This window comes from Lithobates pipiens, unplaced genomic scaffold, assembly GCF_037356315.1.
Source record: "Lithobates pipiens isolate NorthernLeopardFrog02 unplaced genomic scaffold, aLitPip1_a1.2 Scaffold_18, whole genome shotgun sequence".
NCBI lineage: Eukaryota > Metazoa > Chordata > Amphibia > Anura > Ranidae > Lithobates > Lithobates pipiens.
The window spans coordinates 318,734,813-318,751,222 of NW_027507758.1; the positions used below are offsets into that span (position 1 = coordinate 318,734,813).

The following is a 16,410-nucleotide window of genomic DNA, read 5'->3' on the forward strand; positions in this document are numbered from 1 at the left end:
ATTGCCGTGACACACAGAGCTGTCCATAAATGTAGTCTGTGCTGTGCATCAGATCACACTTATCAGTGACAGAAAGGGGAAACATTTGACATGAGACCTTTTAGGGTCTTTTCTGTTATAAAAACCCTGCCCATCAGTGGTTTTTAACATATTGACTTTACTACCACTTTAACTAGCACCAAGCCCATCAGTAACTGATAATTTACATCCTGTAAGCTGCCAGGTGGGGCTTCAATGGTTTGGACCTGTTTTTCCAGCACATCCCACAGATGTTTGGTTTGGATTGAGATTTAGAGAACTTGGAGGGCAAGTCAACACCTAAAACTATCAAAACGAAATAGTATACCATGCACAAGTGAAAAATTAACAAAAAATATCAGAAGCAACTAACTTTGCGATATCATAGTGTAACATGTAATAGCCAGAAATTAGCGCTATACAATATGAACCAGAAAGGTATGAATTCTAAAGTGGCACAGCGTGAATCAATATTAATGATTGTACAAAACAATGATTACACAACCATAAACTGTTAAGTTCACACAGCCATGTCACATCTATAAGTGCCACACTCACTTAGACCTCTTTCACACCGCCGAGCCTACAGCGTCGGGGGTATATTATTTTTAGCGGCGATTTACCGCTGGATTTTCGGCGCATTTCGGCCGATAGCGGGCCACTTTTACACACCGCTAGCGGCCGAGAAAGGGTTAAAACCGCCCACAATATGCTGCAATAACAGATTTTAATGGGGAGCAGCGGTGGAGGAGGGGTAAACACACCGCTCAAAGAAGCTGCTGGCTGGACATTTCCTGACGTCCTGCCAGCTCAGTGCTCCGGTGTGAAAGCCCACACGGGAATGAATGGTGCAGCAGTTTGATGGCGGATTGCAGGCGCTATTTCTAACGCTATAGCGCCTGCAAAACGCCCTCGGTGTGAAAGGGCTCTAAGTGAATTAAACTGCTTAATTGACATTGAAACATGAAACTAATCCATAAAGTGCAAATGCAAAGAATATATACTGTAAATAATATAGCTTATTAAAGTGCAATAAACCAATGTAAACAATACATTTTACACATACAATTTTTTTTTTAAAATAATTTCTTCAAAGGTCAATTGATATACAGTGCGCCAAAGAAAATTCCTCAGTGACTTGTGATTGCGCTTCATGGTAAAATGACTTCACACACATGTAGTACCATCAGCTCACCAGAAATGGAAAATATTAGGGCACAGTATGACATCCATTAGGTATTACCAGGCGCATAATGAAATCTCCACACATGAGCCTTCTCCCAAGCAATGCACTCACAGATTGAGGAATTGAGTGAGCATCAATTGGTAGTATTCTCTTCAGTAAATGCCATAAGTTGAATGGAGAGAACACAAGGCTAAATAAAGATGCTCGCCAACCAGGAGCTCAGTTTTTTTTTTTTTTTTTTTATATATGGTATAGTTTTTATTGACGTTAAAATTTGTAAAAGTATTCAAATATAGGACATGGAGTAAGTGCACTCACATTGGTGACGACCATTCCAAATACATGAAATCTCCGGCGTGACGTCAGCAAATAGGCCCCTCTGACACATTTCATGCTATGCACGTTATCATGTGGCCCCTTAACCAGTTCTGTGGGTGGAAATCTGGAAACAGTTTCTGCCCGAAGAACTGGTAATTTAAGGGGCTCATTGTTTGGTGTCAGCTTTTCTGGTGAGATTCCATTGCATGTGGGTGCAGCACGGTGGTTGGAGAAGATTTGGTTCACAGTTGGTTTTTAAAGATCTCGCTTTTATGTGCACATAATTGTTACTTCTACTTTATTTTTGCAATATTATGCTCTGATTGTTTTTTCTTTTTTCTTTCTTTTTAATCACTTTTGGGAGGAAATGAGAAGTAAAGGACTTTGGATGTTAGGGGTGAGAGAATGACACCTGGTGGCCATTTGTATAGCTGCACATGCTTGATAATAGTGCCTTGAAAAAGTATTCATACCCCTTGAAATTTTCCACATTTTGTCATATTACAACCAAAAATGTAAATTTATTTTGTTGGTGTTTTATGTAATTGACCAACCCAAAGTGGCACATAATTATCAAGTGGAAGGGAAATGTTAAATGATTTTCAATGTTTTTTTTTTTTTTTTTTTTACACCAATATATGAAAAGTGTAGCGTTCATTTGTATTCAGTGAAACTTTTGAATATTCATCTTCGCAAAATAGCTCAAACTCTGTCAAATTGGATGGAGAGCGCCTGAACAGCAATTTGTTTGTCTTGCTACAGATTCTCAATTGGATTTAGGTCTGCACTTTGACTTGTACCATTCTAACGCATGAATATGCTTTGATCTAAAACATGCCATTGTAGCTCTGGCTTTGTTTAGGGTCATTGTCGAGACTGACGCAAAGTTTTGCATTCCAGCTGAAGTCTTTTGCAGACTATATCTGGTTTTCTTCTAAGTTTGCCCTGTATGCTTCATCCATCTTCCCATCACCTCTGACCAGCTTCCCTGTCCCTGCTAAAAAGCTTCCCCCATACATGCTACCACCACAATGTTTCACAGTGTGGACGGTGTGTTCAGGGTGATGTGCAGTGTTTGTTTTCCACCACACATAGAGCTTTGCTTTTAGGTCAAAAAGTAAAATTTTGGTCTCATCTGACCTGAGCACCATCTTCCACATGTTTACTGTGTCCCCCACGTGGCTTCTCACAATCTGCAAACAGTTATAACCTATCCCTGATTTAAACTTCTCCATAACTTTATCCCTGGCCTGTCTGGTGTGTTCCCTGGTCTTAAGACCCCTTTCACACCCATAGCGTCAGCGGTAAAACGCCGTTTTACCACCGGATTTGCGGCGCATTTCGGTCGCAAGCGGGGAGCTAGCTAGCTAGCAGCCGAGAGAGGTTTAAAACCGCTGGCAATATGCCGCAATAGTGGCGTTTTGCCGGCGGTATTACAGCGCTGCCCCATTGATTTCAATGGGGAGCAGCGGTGGAGGAGCGGTAAACGCACCGCTCCAAAGAAGCTGCTGGCAGGACTTTTCCTGATGTCCTGCCAGCGCACCGCCATCGGGGCTTTCACACTACAGACAATGGTGCAGCTTTTTTTGGGGCGGATTGCAGGCACTATTTCTAACGCTATAGCGCCTGCAAAACGCCCTTGGTGTGAAAGGGGTCTCATAATGCCGCTTGTTTGCTAAGGTTCACTAGAAAACCTCTGAGGGCTTAAATTACACAGAAGTGGACTCTATTTACTAATTAGGTGACTTCTGAAGGTAATTAGTTCCACTAGATTTTAGTTAGGAATATCACAGTAAAGGGGTCTGAATACAAATGCACACCACACTTTTCTCATTCATTTGTAAAAACTGTTGTAAACCCTTTATCATTTTCCTTTCACTTCAGTTATGTGCCACTTTGTGTTTGGTCTATCACATAAAATCCCAATAAAATACATTTACATTTATGTTTGTAAAATGACAAAATGTGGAAAACTTCAAGGAGTTTGAATGCTTTTTCAAGGCACTGTATGAATCATTTATTTGAGGGTCTAATTTTCTGGTGAGGTGTTTATAGTTTTTTGAGGACTGCCCAGAAGATTGGGGAAACAGTAACTATGTGCTGGGAATATGTTGCCCTTACATATATTGTAAGGGACCTCTCACGGTGCTCAACCGTAACAAGGTGGTTTTACAGGCCTTGGCCGTCCTGCGTCGCTTTAACTGGCAATTGCACGGTCATGCAATGCTCTACCCAAACAAAATTTGCTTCCTATTTTTCCCCACAAATAGTTTTCTTTTGGTGCTATTTGATCACCTCAGCTGGTTTTTATGTTTTGTGCTATACACAAAAGCGACAATTTTTAAAAGTTTTTTGCTCTAATAGCCCCAAAAATGTTTTTAAAAAAAAAATGCAATTAGCGTAAAAAGTTAGTATCTACAAACTATGGGAAAGAGGAATTGCTTTTTTTTTTTTTTTTTTTTTAAACTAGTAATGGCCACTGGTGTATAATCTGAGGCTGTTAACTAAACTGTGTATATGTGAGGGTTTACATCCGCTTTAACCGGTTCCTGACCGGCACACTCCAGTGTACGTCGGCAGAATGGTACGCCTAGGCAAATGGGCGTACCTGTACGTCCCTTTAAATTTGCCGCTGTGCCATCGTGGGCACGCTGGCTAGGACCTCCGTGAGTCTGGTCGCGGGTCTCCAGCACTCAATTGCCGCAGGGATACCCGCAATCGACTCACAGAAAGGAAGAACAGGGATAACTTAAACAAGCATCTCCCCGTTCTGCCCCCCCTTCCCCCCAGTTAGAAACACTCCCCAGGACACGACCCCTACACTGTCCCCCAGTGGTTAACCACTTTACTGCCAGTGTCAATTTACACAGGAATCGGTGCATTTGCATAGCACTGATTGCTGTATAAGTGACAATGGTCTCGAAAATCTGTCAGAAATGTCTGTGTCTGCCATAATGTTGCAGTCACGATAAAAATCACTGATCCTTACTAGTAAGACAACAAAAAAAATAATAAAAATGCCATAAAACTATACCCCATTTTGTAAACGCTATAACTTTTGCGAAAACCAATAAACTCTTACTGCTAATTTTTTTTTTTTTTTTTTTTTTTTTACCATAGATATGTAGAAGAATATGTATCGGCCTATACTCAGAATTTTTTTTTATTTATATTTTTGGGGGATATTATTTATTATAGCAAAATGTAAAAAATGCATTTTCTTCAAAACTGTTTTTTTTTTTTTGTTTGTTTATAGTGCAAAAAATAAAAACCGCAGAGGGGATCAAATACCACCAAAAGAAAGCTGTATTTGTGGGGAAAAAAGACGTCAATTTTGATTGGGAGCCACGTCGCCTGACCGTGCAATTGTCAGTTAAAGCGGCGCAGTGCTGAATCACAAAAAGTGCTCTGGTTAGGAAGGGGGTACAATCTTCCAGGGCTGAAGCGGTTAAGGTTTAAGAAAAGTTCCACCTTTTTTCGGAACAGCACATTACCCCAGGAGTGTCCTCCTAGGCTGTTTGCCATCAGGCCTGGGTCTGGAAAGCTGCTACCTGGTCTTTGGTTCATACTTGTAAAAAGTTTTACCAAGTTAATGTTAGAATTGCTGTGGATGCTAACTTGGGTTGGTGTGTTTTGCAGGCTGCTACAATGAGGTTCTAACCTATTCTGATTTAGTTGTTTGGGACCTGTTGTCTTGCTGCCATTCTGTCCTCCGCTCATATTCAGTGCATTGGGACATCCCTTAGGTGATGGAGATGAGGATACTCTGTGTCCTGGGATATATGATAACAAAAATATTTTTTTATTTTTTTCTTGTTTTTGTAGTTTGGGGACAGATTCATCTTTTCTGATATGTTCTGTTGCCTCTGTTCATATACAGGTCAGCGCCTACGTATTGTGAATCTGAACCAGCAGAGTGATACAGCAGATCTCTTAGGAGGGTAAGGAAATTGTACAGTGCCTCATCTATAACAGTGCATAAGATATAAACAGTAGTTCGTTGGTATATAAATATTGCTAGTGACATTTTAGTTAAATAGGAATTGCATAAGATGTTCATATTCATGCTATTACTTGTTTAGACCGAAACAGGACCAGGGATGTCAGGGGTTATTTCCGTGTGTAAAGGTCATATTGTCCATATAGTCTTAAAGCCGGTAGTAAGAGTACTATAGAAACAACAATTGAGTATTCTAAAATTGATACATAAGGTCTAAAGTATACATAAGATCTGTTAACTAAAGTACTATTAACACCTTCTTTTTTGGCCTTTAGCAATTTGGATGTCATATGACATCCTTCGCATTGTGCGTATGTGCTGATCGGTGGTAAACTGTCCTTCGGACACAATGCAGCATGGATCAGGGCAAAGAGCCGATGCTGTAAGCTCTTTACCTTGTTAATTAGCTCTGTCCAATCACCTCTGATCATATGTAAACAAATGCTAGTCATCGTTATTTCCGTTCCTCCGCACTGTCAGTCTGAGGAAAGGCATGCTGGTGATAACTGGTTTTACGGGTACAGGGGGCATTTACACTGAAAATCAGGGCACTCATCAGTGTGTGCCCTTAAGTGAATAAGAAAAATTACTTTGCAAAATTGTATGATGCAAATGAAGAAAAGGGTTTTATTTTTTCCATAATTCCCAGTGGTGATTAAATACTTGTGTAAATTCTTTGTATCTGATCCGCAACAGACATATGGATCAAGATATCTAGCTAACTGCATGTTTTCCAGGCTTATGCATTTGGAAAAAGTTAAAGGCGAAGTCCAGCCTAACACTAAAATCTCTACAACTATAGACAGCCGTGATCTAATCCTAACCTATCTAGCCCTGTAAAAAAGAGATCCGTCTACATACCTTTTCTGAAGCCGATCCCACCTGATCTGATCACACGCTGAGCTGTCTGCTGTGGCTTCCTTGTGAAGGTTGGTGCAGAGGACACAGCTGACAGTGAAAGCCCCATAGTAACACTATGGATGATGTCACATCACTTTCATTGCACCGCCGTTGTCGGCTGTGTCCTATGCAGAGCTTCCGCTGCTGGAGACCTGACTGGAGCGGCTGCAAAAAAAGGTATGTATGATTTCTTCTTTACAGGGATAGATAGGTTAGTGTTAGATCGTGTATGTCTATAGATGTAGCGATTTTAGTGTTGGGGCGGACTTCCACTTTAAAGGTAAGAGGGTCAGCATGACAGACAGCCAGTTATCTTTAGAAGAGGTAAACCATGTAAATCTTTTGCCTTTCACTGTCTAGCCTTTCTTTTTAATCTTGTGTTTTGGAATAACTGCTTCTTGATGTTTTGTAGAAACCAGTTATTTTGATATATTTAACACTACCTCCTTTTTCATTTTTCTGGTTCTAGTTACAAACCTGTGGATCATAAACTTATATGGCTTCCGCTGCGGGAAGATTTTGAAGAGCTTTTCACTCAGACGTTCTCTAGAAAGCAGAACAAAACCTTTCTGGGACACATACAGACATGCTATAGACAAAAAAGGTGGCAAGACTTATTGAAATTAATGCAGCATATTATGAAAAATGCCATGACTAAGGTTCAAGGTGCAGAGTCTGGTAAGTGGAAGAATTGCTAATTACAATAAAGCCATGCAAAGTTTTATCCTAATCGTACAGTGAAATACACAGGCAAATTATTCAAAGAGCCTGGGCTATAGGCTTGTACCCTTTTAGGTAAACACTGGCAACCTTTTGAAGACATGCCCCCTGGGCACCCCCCTGTAAGCCCTTTCACTCTTGGAGTCTCTTGAAGATGTGGATCTGTTCAAAGCCATTTATGAAACCTTTGAAATAGAAGAGGAAAAGGTACAGCTATGGAATGACTTGCTCCAGAGGTTTTTTTTCTTTTCGTTTTTTTTTCTGGATACAATTTTGAAATGCTATGCAGCTGGAATGGTTGGAACTGGAGAAGCCCATCCTTTCTAATGGTTTAAAACAAAGGTTTCCCTTTGAAGATCCACATCCTCCAAAGTTTCCAAGAAAGCTGATTTGGCTATTGAGGACATGTTAACAATGTCCTTGACTTTTATAAATTTGGCTGGGTTAGGTACTCTGGGTTGAAGACCTGTTCAAGTAGATTCAACCTCCAAGTTGGTTTATGTGACCTTCCCTTCTCAGTGATTAGCTGTTTGGCCCTGATCTTCAGGAGGCATTGGAGTACATCACTGACTGGAAGAAAGTGTATCCCGAGTAAAAATAGCAAGCAATAGGATGTTTTCATGGCCAAAGATCTCAGAGCTAGTAAAGAAAATAAGCCAGTCCTAAAAAGCGTCGGGCCATAAAGGCAAGGAAGGGGGTGATCATGTTCAACCCTCCTCAGCAGCTCGCCAAGCCCCAGATACTTGGTTTCTGTAGTAGGAGGAAGGTTAGCCGGATACTTCTAGCAATGGAAATCATTTGCAATGGCTTCAAGTGGGAGTCCACCGTGAGTTCCACCGTTTTTTTTTTTTTTTTTTTTTTTTTTTTTTTTTTAAAAAGCCAGCAGCTACAAATACTGCAGCTGCTGACTTAAAATAATGACACTTACCCGCCCAGTGCGCCCGCAGTGTCGGCACCCGAAGCCGATCTCTCGATCGTCTCTCGGGTGCTGCCGCCGCCATCTTGGGTATGGGAATCAGTAAGTGGAGCCTTTCCCGGTTCCCTACTGCGCATGCGCGAGTCGCGCTGCGCAATAAGGATGGTCCCCGCTGTCTCTGGGATCCGTGTGTTTTCCAGCAGGCAGCAGGGGACTTTCAGAAAGGGGCGTACCTTCTGCAGAATCTACGCCGGAAGTGGGTGCAGATACCTGTACTGTACAGGTACCTGCACCCCCCTCCCCCCTGAAAGGTGCCAATTGTGGCGCCGGAAGGGGGGGAGGGGGATTCCAATGAGCGGAAGGTCCACTTTAGGGTGGACCTCGGCTTTCAGTATAAACCTGATGAAGAGAGCTTTCAGGCTGGAGTGTCATTCTCTGCCACCCTCAAGCTTCCACTTGATGTTGGCAGAGTTCCCCAACAATCCAGAGAAGGCAAATGCCTTATGTCTCCAGGTGGGAAGTTAAGCGATCAGAGGGTTAGTGCCTGTTCCCCCTAGAAGCTAACTTTAAATCTAAAGGCTCTCAACAGATCCATAAAATACAAGAGATTTTGGGTGGAGTCAATCTTCTCAGACAACTCTATCCTCCGAATTCAGTTGTTTCATGGCTGCGCTGAAGAATGCTTACTTTCATGTTTCTGTATATCCAAATTTTCAGTAATCTGAGGATAAAAGTCAAGATAGGAGGAAGGATCCATCATTACCAATGCAGGGCACTTCCCTTTGAGCTTTCCTCAGCTCCAAGGTTTTTCTCAAATCTTGGAGGAGGCTCTAGCGCCCTTAAGATTAAGGACAATCACAATTGTCCCTTATCTTGAAAACCACCTTCTAATTGCACCCTTCCAGGAGAAGTTAAACATGGATTTTCTGCTCACTTGGCAATGATGGCTCCAGGGTTTAGGATGGTTGATCAGTGTGGAAACTTGAAGCATAATTCCATCTCAGCTTGTCAGATTATTGCATCATTCATTCCAGAGATCAGAAATGTTCTAGGGGAAAATAATACTATAATAGACTACAGGTTGCACAGCTGCAAACAAACCAGCTGGTTTCTAGAAGGATAGTCATGGCAGTAGTGGGCCTAATTAATGACTGCCTACATTCTAGCAGCTTCTTGGGCTCGTCTACAAAAAAGACCCATCCAGTTATATCTGCTGAAAGTTTGGAATGCTCCAGGGAGACCCTGGGCAACTTGGTAAAATTTCTGGCTAGATTTAAACGTGCTCTTTGGAGATCAAGGCACATCTTTCCAAAGGCCTTGTGTGGAATTGGCCGATTTTATTTTAAGAACGATGGCTGATGTGAGTTTCTGTGGTTGAATAGCTAAACTGAAGGGCAAGGTGTTACAAGGACAGCTTGGTTTCTGAGGATTTTTTTTTTTTTTTTTATCTCATTTTTTTTCGGTTAGAGTAATTAACCACCTCAATACAGTGCACTTACACCCCCTTCGTGACCAGACCAATTTTCAGCTTTCAGCGCTCTCACAGTTTGACAATTACTCAGTCATCCAAAACTGTACCCATATGAAACTTGCGTCCTTTTTTCCACACAAATGGAGCTTTCTTTTAGTGGTATTTAATCACTAGTGGGTTTTTTATTTTTTGTGCTATAAATAAAATAAAACGTACATTTTGTGAAAAAAATGCCTTTTTCTTTGTTTCTGTCATAACTTCATCACGGCCGATCACGTGGTAAACAGCCATAACCAATGGCTGTTCACTCCCTTCGGTGGCGAGCGGTGTCTCCGTGACACGCCGCCACCAAAGAAACAGGGGTGCGCGCGCATTCCCCTTTTAAGAATCTGAACTGTCCTAAGCCTGTCACCAGAGCCATCTATCAAAAGGTCTGTAAGAGGTTCTATTCTAGGATGACAGAACATTAGTTATCGTTGGCTAGCATTCAAGCTATCCTAGAGTTTTTTTTTTTTCATTGTGTGAACCTTAGAGGTGCCAGCAGTGACTTTCTGCATCATCTTTTGGAGGATCCACAGTCTGTTTTACATGGACTTCTCGCGAGAATAAAACAGTTGCAAGGCCTGTCCTGCTTGGGATCAATCCTTCATCCTTTAGGCTATTATCCTTCATTTCCAACCTTTGAAACCTTTTGCCCGCCTTCGGCTCTTCTCGCTGTTTTTGGCCGCCTTCGGCTCTTCTCGCTGTTTTTGGCCGCCTTCGGCTCTTCTCGCTGTTTTTGGCCGCCTTCGGCTCTTCTCACTGTTTTTGGCCGCCTTCAGCTCTTCTCGCTGTTTTTGGCCGCCTTCGGCTCTTCACGCGGCTTTTGGCCACCTTCGGCTCTTCTCGGCGGCTTTCGGCCGCCTTCGGCTCTTCTCGGCGGCTTTCGGCCGCCTTCGGCTCTTCTCGGCGGCTTTCGGCTGCCTTCGGCTCTTCTCGGCGGCTTTTGCCCGACTTCGGCTCTTCTCGGCGGCTTTTGCCCGACTTCGGCTCTTCTCGGCGGCTTTCGGCCGACTTCGGCTCTTCTCGGCGGCTTTCGGCCGACTTCGGCTCTTCTCGGCGGCTTTCGGCCGACTTCGGCTCTTCTCGGCGGCTTTCGGCCGACTTCGGCTCTTCTCGGCGGCTTTCGGCCGACTTCGGCTCTTCTCGGCGGCTTTCGGCCGACTTCGGCTCTTCTCGGCGGCTTTCGGCCGACTTCGGCTCTTCTCGGCGGCTTTCGGCCGACTTCGGCTCTTCTCGGCGGCTTTCGGCCGACTTCGGCTCTTCTCGGCGGCTTTCGGCCGACTTCGGCTCTTCTCGGCGGCTTTCGGCCGACTTCGGCTCTTCTCGGCGGCTTTCGGCCGACTTCGGCTCTTCTCGGCGGCTTTCGGCCGACTTCGGCTCTTCTCGGCGGCTTTCGGCCGACTTCTGCCATTCTCGAAAAACGCCTAGAATGGCCGAGAGCGGCCGAAAGCCGCTGAGATATACAGGACAAGGCTGCAATGATGGACAGGCTGCAGGACAAGGCTTCAGATGGACACTGATGAGGCTGCATTGATGGGCATTTAAATGTAAGTTTTTTTTTTTTTTCCTTAAATTTCCCTCCTAAACTTGGGGTGCGTGTTATACGCCGATAAATACGGTAATCAAAACTTTTGGATGAAAAAAAGGGGCGAACTTTACTTTTTTTTAATTTATTTATGAAAGTTTCTTTTCCCAAAAAATTGCATTTGAAAGACTGCTGCACAAATACCATATGACATAAAATATTGCAACAACCTACATTCTGTTTTCTAGGGTCTCTGGTTTAAAAAAAATAATATATATATTACAGTACAGACCAAAAGTTTGGACACACCTTCTCATTAAGGGTTTTCTTTATTTTCATGACTATGAAAATTGTAGATTCACACTGAAGGCATCAAAACTGAGTTAACACATGTGGAATTATATACTGAACAAAAAAGTGTGAAACAACTGAAAATATGTCTTATATTCTAGGGCAGTGATGGCTAACCTTGGCACCCCAGATGTTTTTGGAACTACATTTCCCATGATGCTCCACTACACTGCAGAGTGCATGAGCATCATGGGAAATGTAGTTCCAAAACATCTGGGGTGCCAAGGTTCGCCATCACTGTTCTAGGGTCTTCAAAGTAGCCACCTTTTGCTTTGATTACTGCTCCGCACACTCTTGGCATTCTGTTGATGAGCTTCAAGAGGTAGTCACATGAAATGGTTTTCAATTCACAGATGTGCCCTGTCAGGTTTAATAAGTGGGATTTCAAGCCTTATAAATGGGGTTGGGACCATCAGTTGTGTTGTGCAGGAGGTGGATACAGTACACAGCTGATAGTCCTACTGAATAGACTGTTAGCTGCTTTTTTCTTGCCATAATACAAATTCTAAGTAAAGAAAAACGAGTGGCCATCATTACTTTAAGAAATGAAGGTCAGTCAGTCCGAACACTTGGGAAAACTATGAAAGTGTCCCCAAATGCAGTGCCTAAAACCATCAAGCACTACAAAGAAACTGGCTCACATGAGGACCGCCACCGGAAAGGAAGACCAAGAGTCACCTCTGCTGCGGACGATAAGTTCATCCAAGTCACCAGCCTCAGAAATCGCAGGTTGACAGCAGCTCAGATTAGAGAACAGGTCAATGCCACACAGAGTTCTAGCAGCAGACACATCTCTAGAACAACTGTTAAGAGGAGACTGTGTGAATCAGGCCTTCATGGTAAAATAGCTGCTAGGAAACCACTGCTGAGGACAGGCAACAAGCAGAAGAGACTTGTTTGGGCTAAAAAACACAAGGAATGGACATTAGACCAGTGGAAATCTGTGGTTTGGTCTGATGAGTCCAAATTTGAGATCTTTGGTTCCAACCACTGTGTCTTTGTGCATAGCAGAAGAGGTGAACGGATGGACTCTACATGCCTGGTTCCCACCGTGAAGCATGGAGGAGGAGGTGTGATGGTGTGGGGGTACTTTGCTGGTGAGACTGTTGGGGATTTATTCAAAATTGTAGGCATACTGAACCAGCATGGCTACCACAGCATCTTGCAGCGGCATGCTATTCCATCCGGTTTGTGTTTAGTTGGACCATCATTTATTTTTCAACAGGACAATGACCTCAAACACACCTCCAGGCTGTGTAAGGGCTATTTGACCAAGTAGTAGAGTGATGGGGTGCTGCGCCAGATGACATGGCCTCCACAGTCACCAGACCTGAACTCAATAGAGATGGTTTGCGGTGAGCTGGACCGCAGAGTGAAGGCAAAAGGGCCAACAAGTGCTAAGCATCTCTGGGAACTCCTTCAAGACTGTGGGAAAGCCATTTCAGGTGACTACCTCTTGAAGCTCATCAACAGAATGCCAAGAGTGTGCAGAGCAGTAATCAAAGCAAAAGGTGGCTACTTTGAAGACCCTAGAATATAAGACATATTTTCAGTTGTTTCACACTTTTTTGTTCAGTATATAATTCCACATGTGTTAACTCAGTTTTGATGCCTTCAGTGTGAATCTACAATTTTCATAGTCGTGAAAATAAAGAAAACTCTTTGAATGAGAAGGTGTGTCCAAACTTTTGGTCTGTACTGTGTGTGTGTGTATGTATATGTATGTGTGTGTGTGTGTGTGTGTATATATATATATATATATATAAAGTGTTTGGTTGTTCCAAGTGATTTTCTAGCAGAAAATACTTGATTTTTACTTGTAAGCAACGCATGTCAGAAAAGATTTAGTCTTTACTTCAATACAGGACACTTGCACCCCCCCTTCTTGCCCATGCCATGTTTCAGCTTTCAGCGCTGGCACACTTTGAATGACAATTGAGCGGTCATGCTACACTGTAACCATGTGACATTTTTTTTATCATTTTCTTCACACAAATAGAGCTTTCTTTTGGTGGTATTTAATCGCGTCTGGGTGTTTTTTTTTTTCAATCTTTTCCCAAAAAACATTTTTTTAGTTTGTCAGTAAATTTTGTCAAGTAATTTTTCTCTACTGATGAGGCACAAATATGCCACACTTATGGGTGGCACTGGTGGGCAGATAGGTGGCAGTGATAGCCAGCAGTGACTGCCATCACTAATGGGTACTGATTTCTGGCACTGGTGGGTGCATTATTGTAATCAAGGCACTGATTACGTGCTTAGATTTCCTCTGTGAGAAGATACTGCTGATCGGCTCTCCTCTCCTCACGCTCTCGGTGTGAGACAAGGAGTTACGATTACCGGCATCTCTGTATTTACATATGACTGCCAATGATTGGAAACAGCCGATCACATGGTTAAAGAGCTGTGGCTCTTTAGAGATCAGGGTCATGCTGTGTCCTAGCAGTGCGGCCCCCGGGGGGGGGGGCACATGAGTGTGGACATTTCTTTATCGTACATCGTAGGACACAGAGTCTCAAGTAATTACTTGGTGGTTTATAGGCCTACCTTCAGGTGTTGACACTGGTATAACCAATACAGGAAGTTGACTCCCCTATATAACCCCTCCTCCTTCCAGAAGTTTTTTCGCCAGTGTCTAAAGGTGTGGGTCACGAGTGAAGATGTGCTCTAAGGAGCTCCAGGAGGGATCCATGCTGGATTTAAAGAAACCTCCACAATCAGATCCATCCTCGCCACTGAGGCCTTAGGATGATACCTGGACCTCGATGCAAGAACGAGGTTTTGCTTGTAATGCTTCTCTTTGAGGGCTGGACCCTAGGAACCAGGACTCTTTTTGGTCTTGCTACATTTCCTAAAGTTGTCCTAAAGGAAGCTATACAAGGCCCAAAGGAGCGGAACCCCCTTTAAGAGGGCCCCAGTCTTTGAGCGTGTTTAAACGCAGCCTGCCATGATGGGTGAAAGTTGGATCTGTCTGTTAAATCAGCAGTATCCTGCAGCGAGGACAAGGTAATGGAAGAAGCTTTTGCTTTTTCCTTCAATATACCTTATATGCCTTATAAATGTCTCCTCTATAAGGAGTAACTTACACTACCTATGATGTGTCTTAGTGCAGCTCTGTCTCAGAACATGTGTGGTCCCAGCGGCAGAGGTGGTTCTTAATTAAATAGATCTTGTGGGATTTGGTAAATAATACAGCAGTTGCTAATAGAGATGTTTATAAACTTCTATATGGGCGGTGGCTGATTGGTTGACACAGCTGCTTTAGCTGCATGGTTTAATTACAACCTAGCACTTCCACCCTAGTAACATTGGGAAGCGCCCTATGCTTCTGTGGTTTTAAAAAATATATATAAATCTGCTGACTGAACCCCCCCCTCCCCTTCCCCTCCCCCTTCCCCTCCCCCTTCCCCTCTTCCCCTCCCCCCTAGTACGTTCACCTTTGTGTTGGCCATTCGGGTCCCTAGCAGGGCCTGAGAATGCAGAGGGGCATGTCCGCAAGGTCGTGTGGCGCTGTGTATGGATGTAACGTCCACACACAGCACTCGCCGCGTAGCTGAGGGGAAGCGCTGAGGATGCCAATCGGGTTCCACCTGAGGCTTTATATCACACTCTCATTTCAGAAAGACTTTTTAACTGAAGAGAGGCAGTCTGTCACGCTAAGACACCAGAGTGCTGGGCACATAAGGGTGTAAACAGGCATTTCAAGACAGGAAAAACTATTGTTACTTTGTAGCAAAAGAACTGTTATTTTGTGTGTACCTCTGCTTGTGCTTTGCACTGTCTTCCAGACCTACCGTAAAGGTACCTAAGGTGTCAGCCCCCCAGGCGGTGGGAATCAGTTATGCCTCCAATACTGTCTTCTTCGGAGAGATCAGACATGGCAAGCCAGGGTGAGTTATTGGAAGCTAGCGGTGGTGCAACTGCTTCACACGCTTCAGCCCCTGTGGAGGTGACTGAAGATCCATTTTCCTCTGCCTTGCAAGGCTTAGAAGGAAGATTAGTGGCTTTAATCGCGTCCTAGATCCCCCTCTCCCACCTTAGACTCTTTACAGTCAGTGGAGGGTCCAAGAGAATTGTGTGGACAGGATGGGGTATTGCCCTCAGATGATCGGGAGGAAAGACATGCGATTATTTCTCTGCAGAGGAAACAATACTTGAAGTTCCCAAGGATCCCTACTTCACAATCTGAAGTACAGAGGCTTGCAAAGATGGATCGCTCTACTTGCATGCTACCCCTAACAGAGTTAGCTGAAGGGCCGGTCTCTTCCTTGGGTTCTTTGAAGCCTTTACAGCCTTTTCATGCATTTCCCATCCACGCATTACTAAAAAAGCATATTTAAACCGAATGGGATCATCCGGATAAGCATTTTCACTAAAAGATGGAAAGTTCCAGCAGTTGACGCTGTGATTTCCACTGTGAAGAAAAAATAAACCCAGTGGACAATGCGCTTATGCTTAAAGATCCAACAGATAAGAAGTTGGAAGGTCTGTTAAAATCCTTTTTTTCTTAGCAGGTACTGTTGCTCAGCCTGCAATTGCAGCTATAGACATCTCTCAGTCCTTGAAGGACCAGTTCACAGATCTCAAGATGAGCTCCCTGCACAACAAGCACAGGAACTGGCTGAGCTACCTAAAGCATTATGCTTTGCTGTAGACACTATGAAGGATTCTATTCACCAGGCATCACGCCTTGCATTTGTACTTGTACATATGCGAAGTACCCTTTGGTTAAAGGGTTGGTCAGCTGAGACGCCTTGTAAGAACCTTCTAACTAGTTTCCCCTTTTTAAGGGAGAACGATTATTTGACGATAGTTTGGATAAATACATTCAAACAATTTCCAGCGGAAATATATTTTCTTTTGACTGGCAAAAGAATACTAAGCGTCTTTAATTTAAACTGTTCGGCCTCTAAAACCAGACCAGGCATAAAGGAAGACCCGAGGCTACAAGTCTGCAAAGCAG

The 16,410-nt window shown here is 43.5% G+C and overlaps 1 protein-coding gene across 1 annotated transcript in view; it reads left to right on the forward strand.

Moving 5' to 3' along the window:
- The window catches only part of MDN1 (midasin AAA ATPase 1), a 462,551-nt gene that overhangs the window by 131,843 nt on the left and 314,298 nt on the right, over positions 1 to 16,410 (forward strand). The window contains exons 15-16 of the mRNA XM_077487249.1: positions 5,403 to 5,463; positions 6,892 to 7,100. Coding sequence (XP_077343375.1) covers positions 5,403 to 5,463; positions 6,892 to 7,100 — 270 coding nt within the window. The remainder of the gene's footprint in view (positions 1 to 5,402; positions 5,464 to 6,891; positions 7,101 to 16,410) is intronic.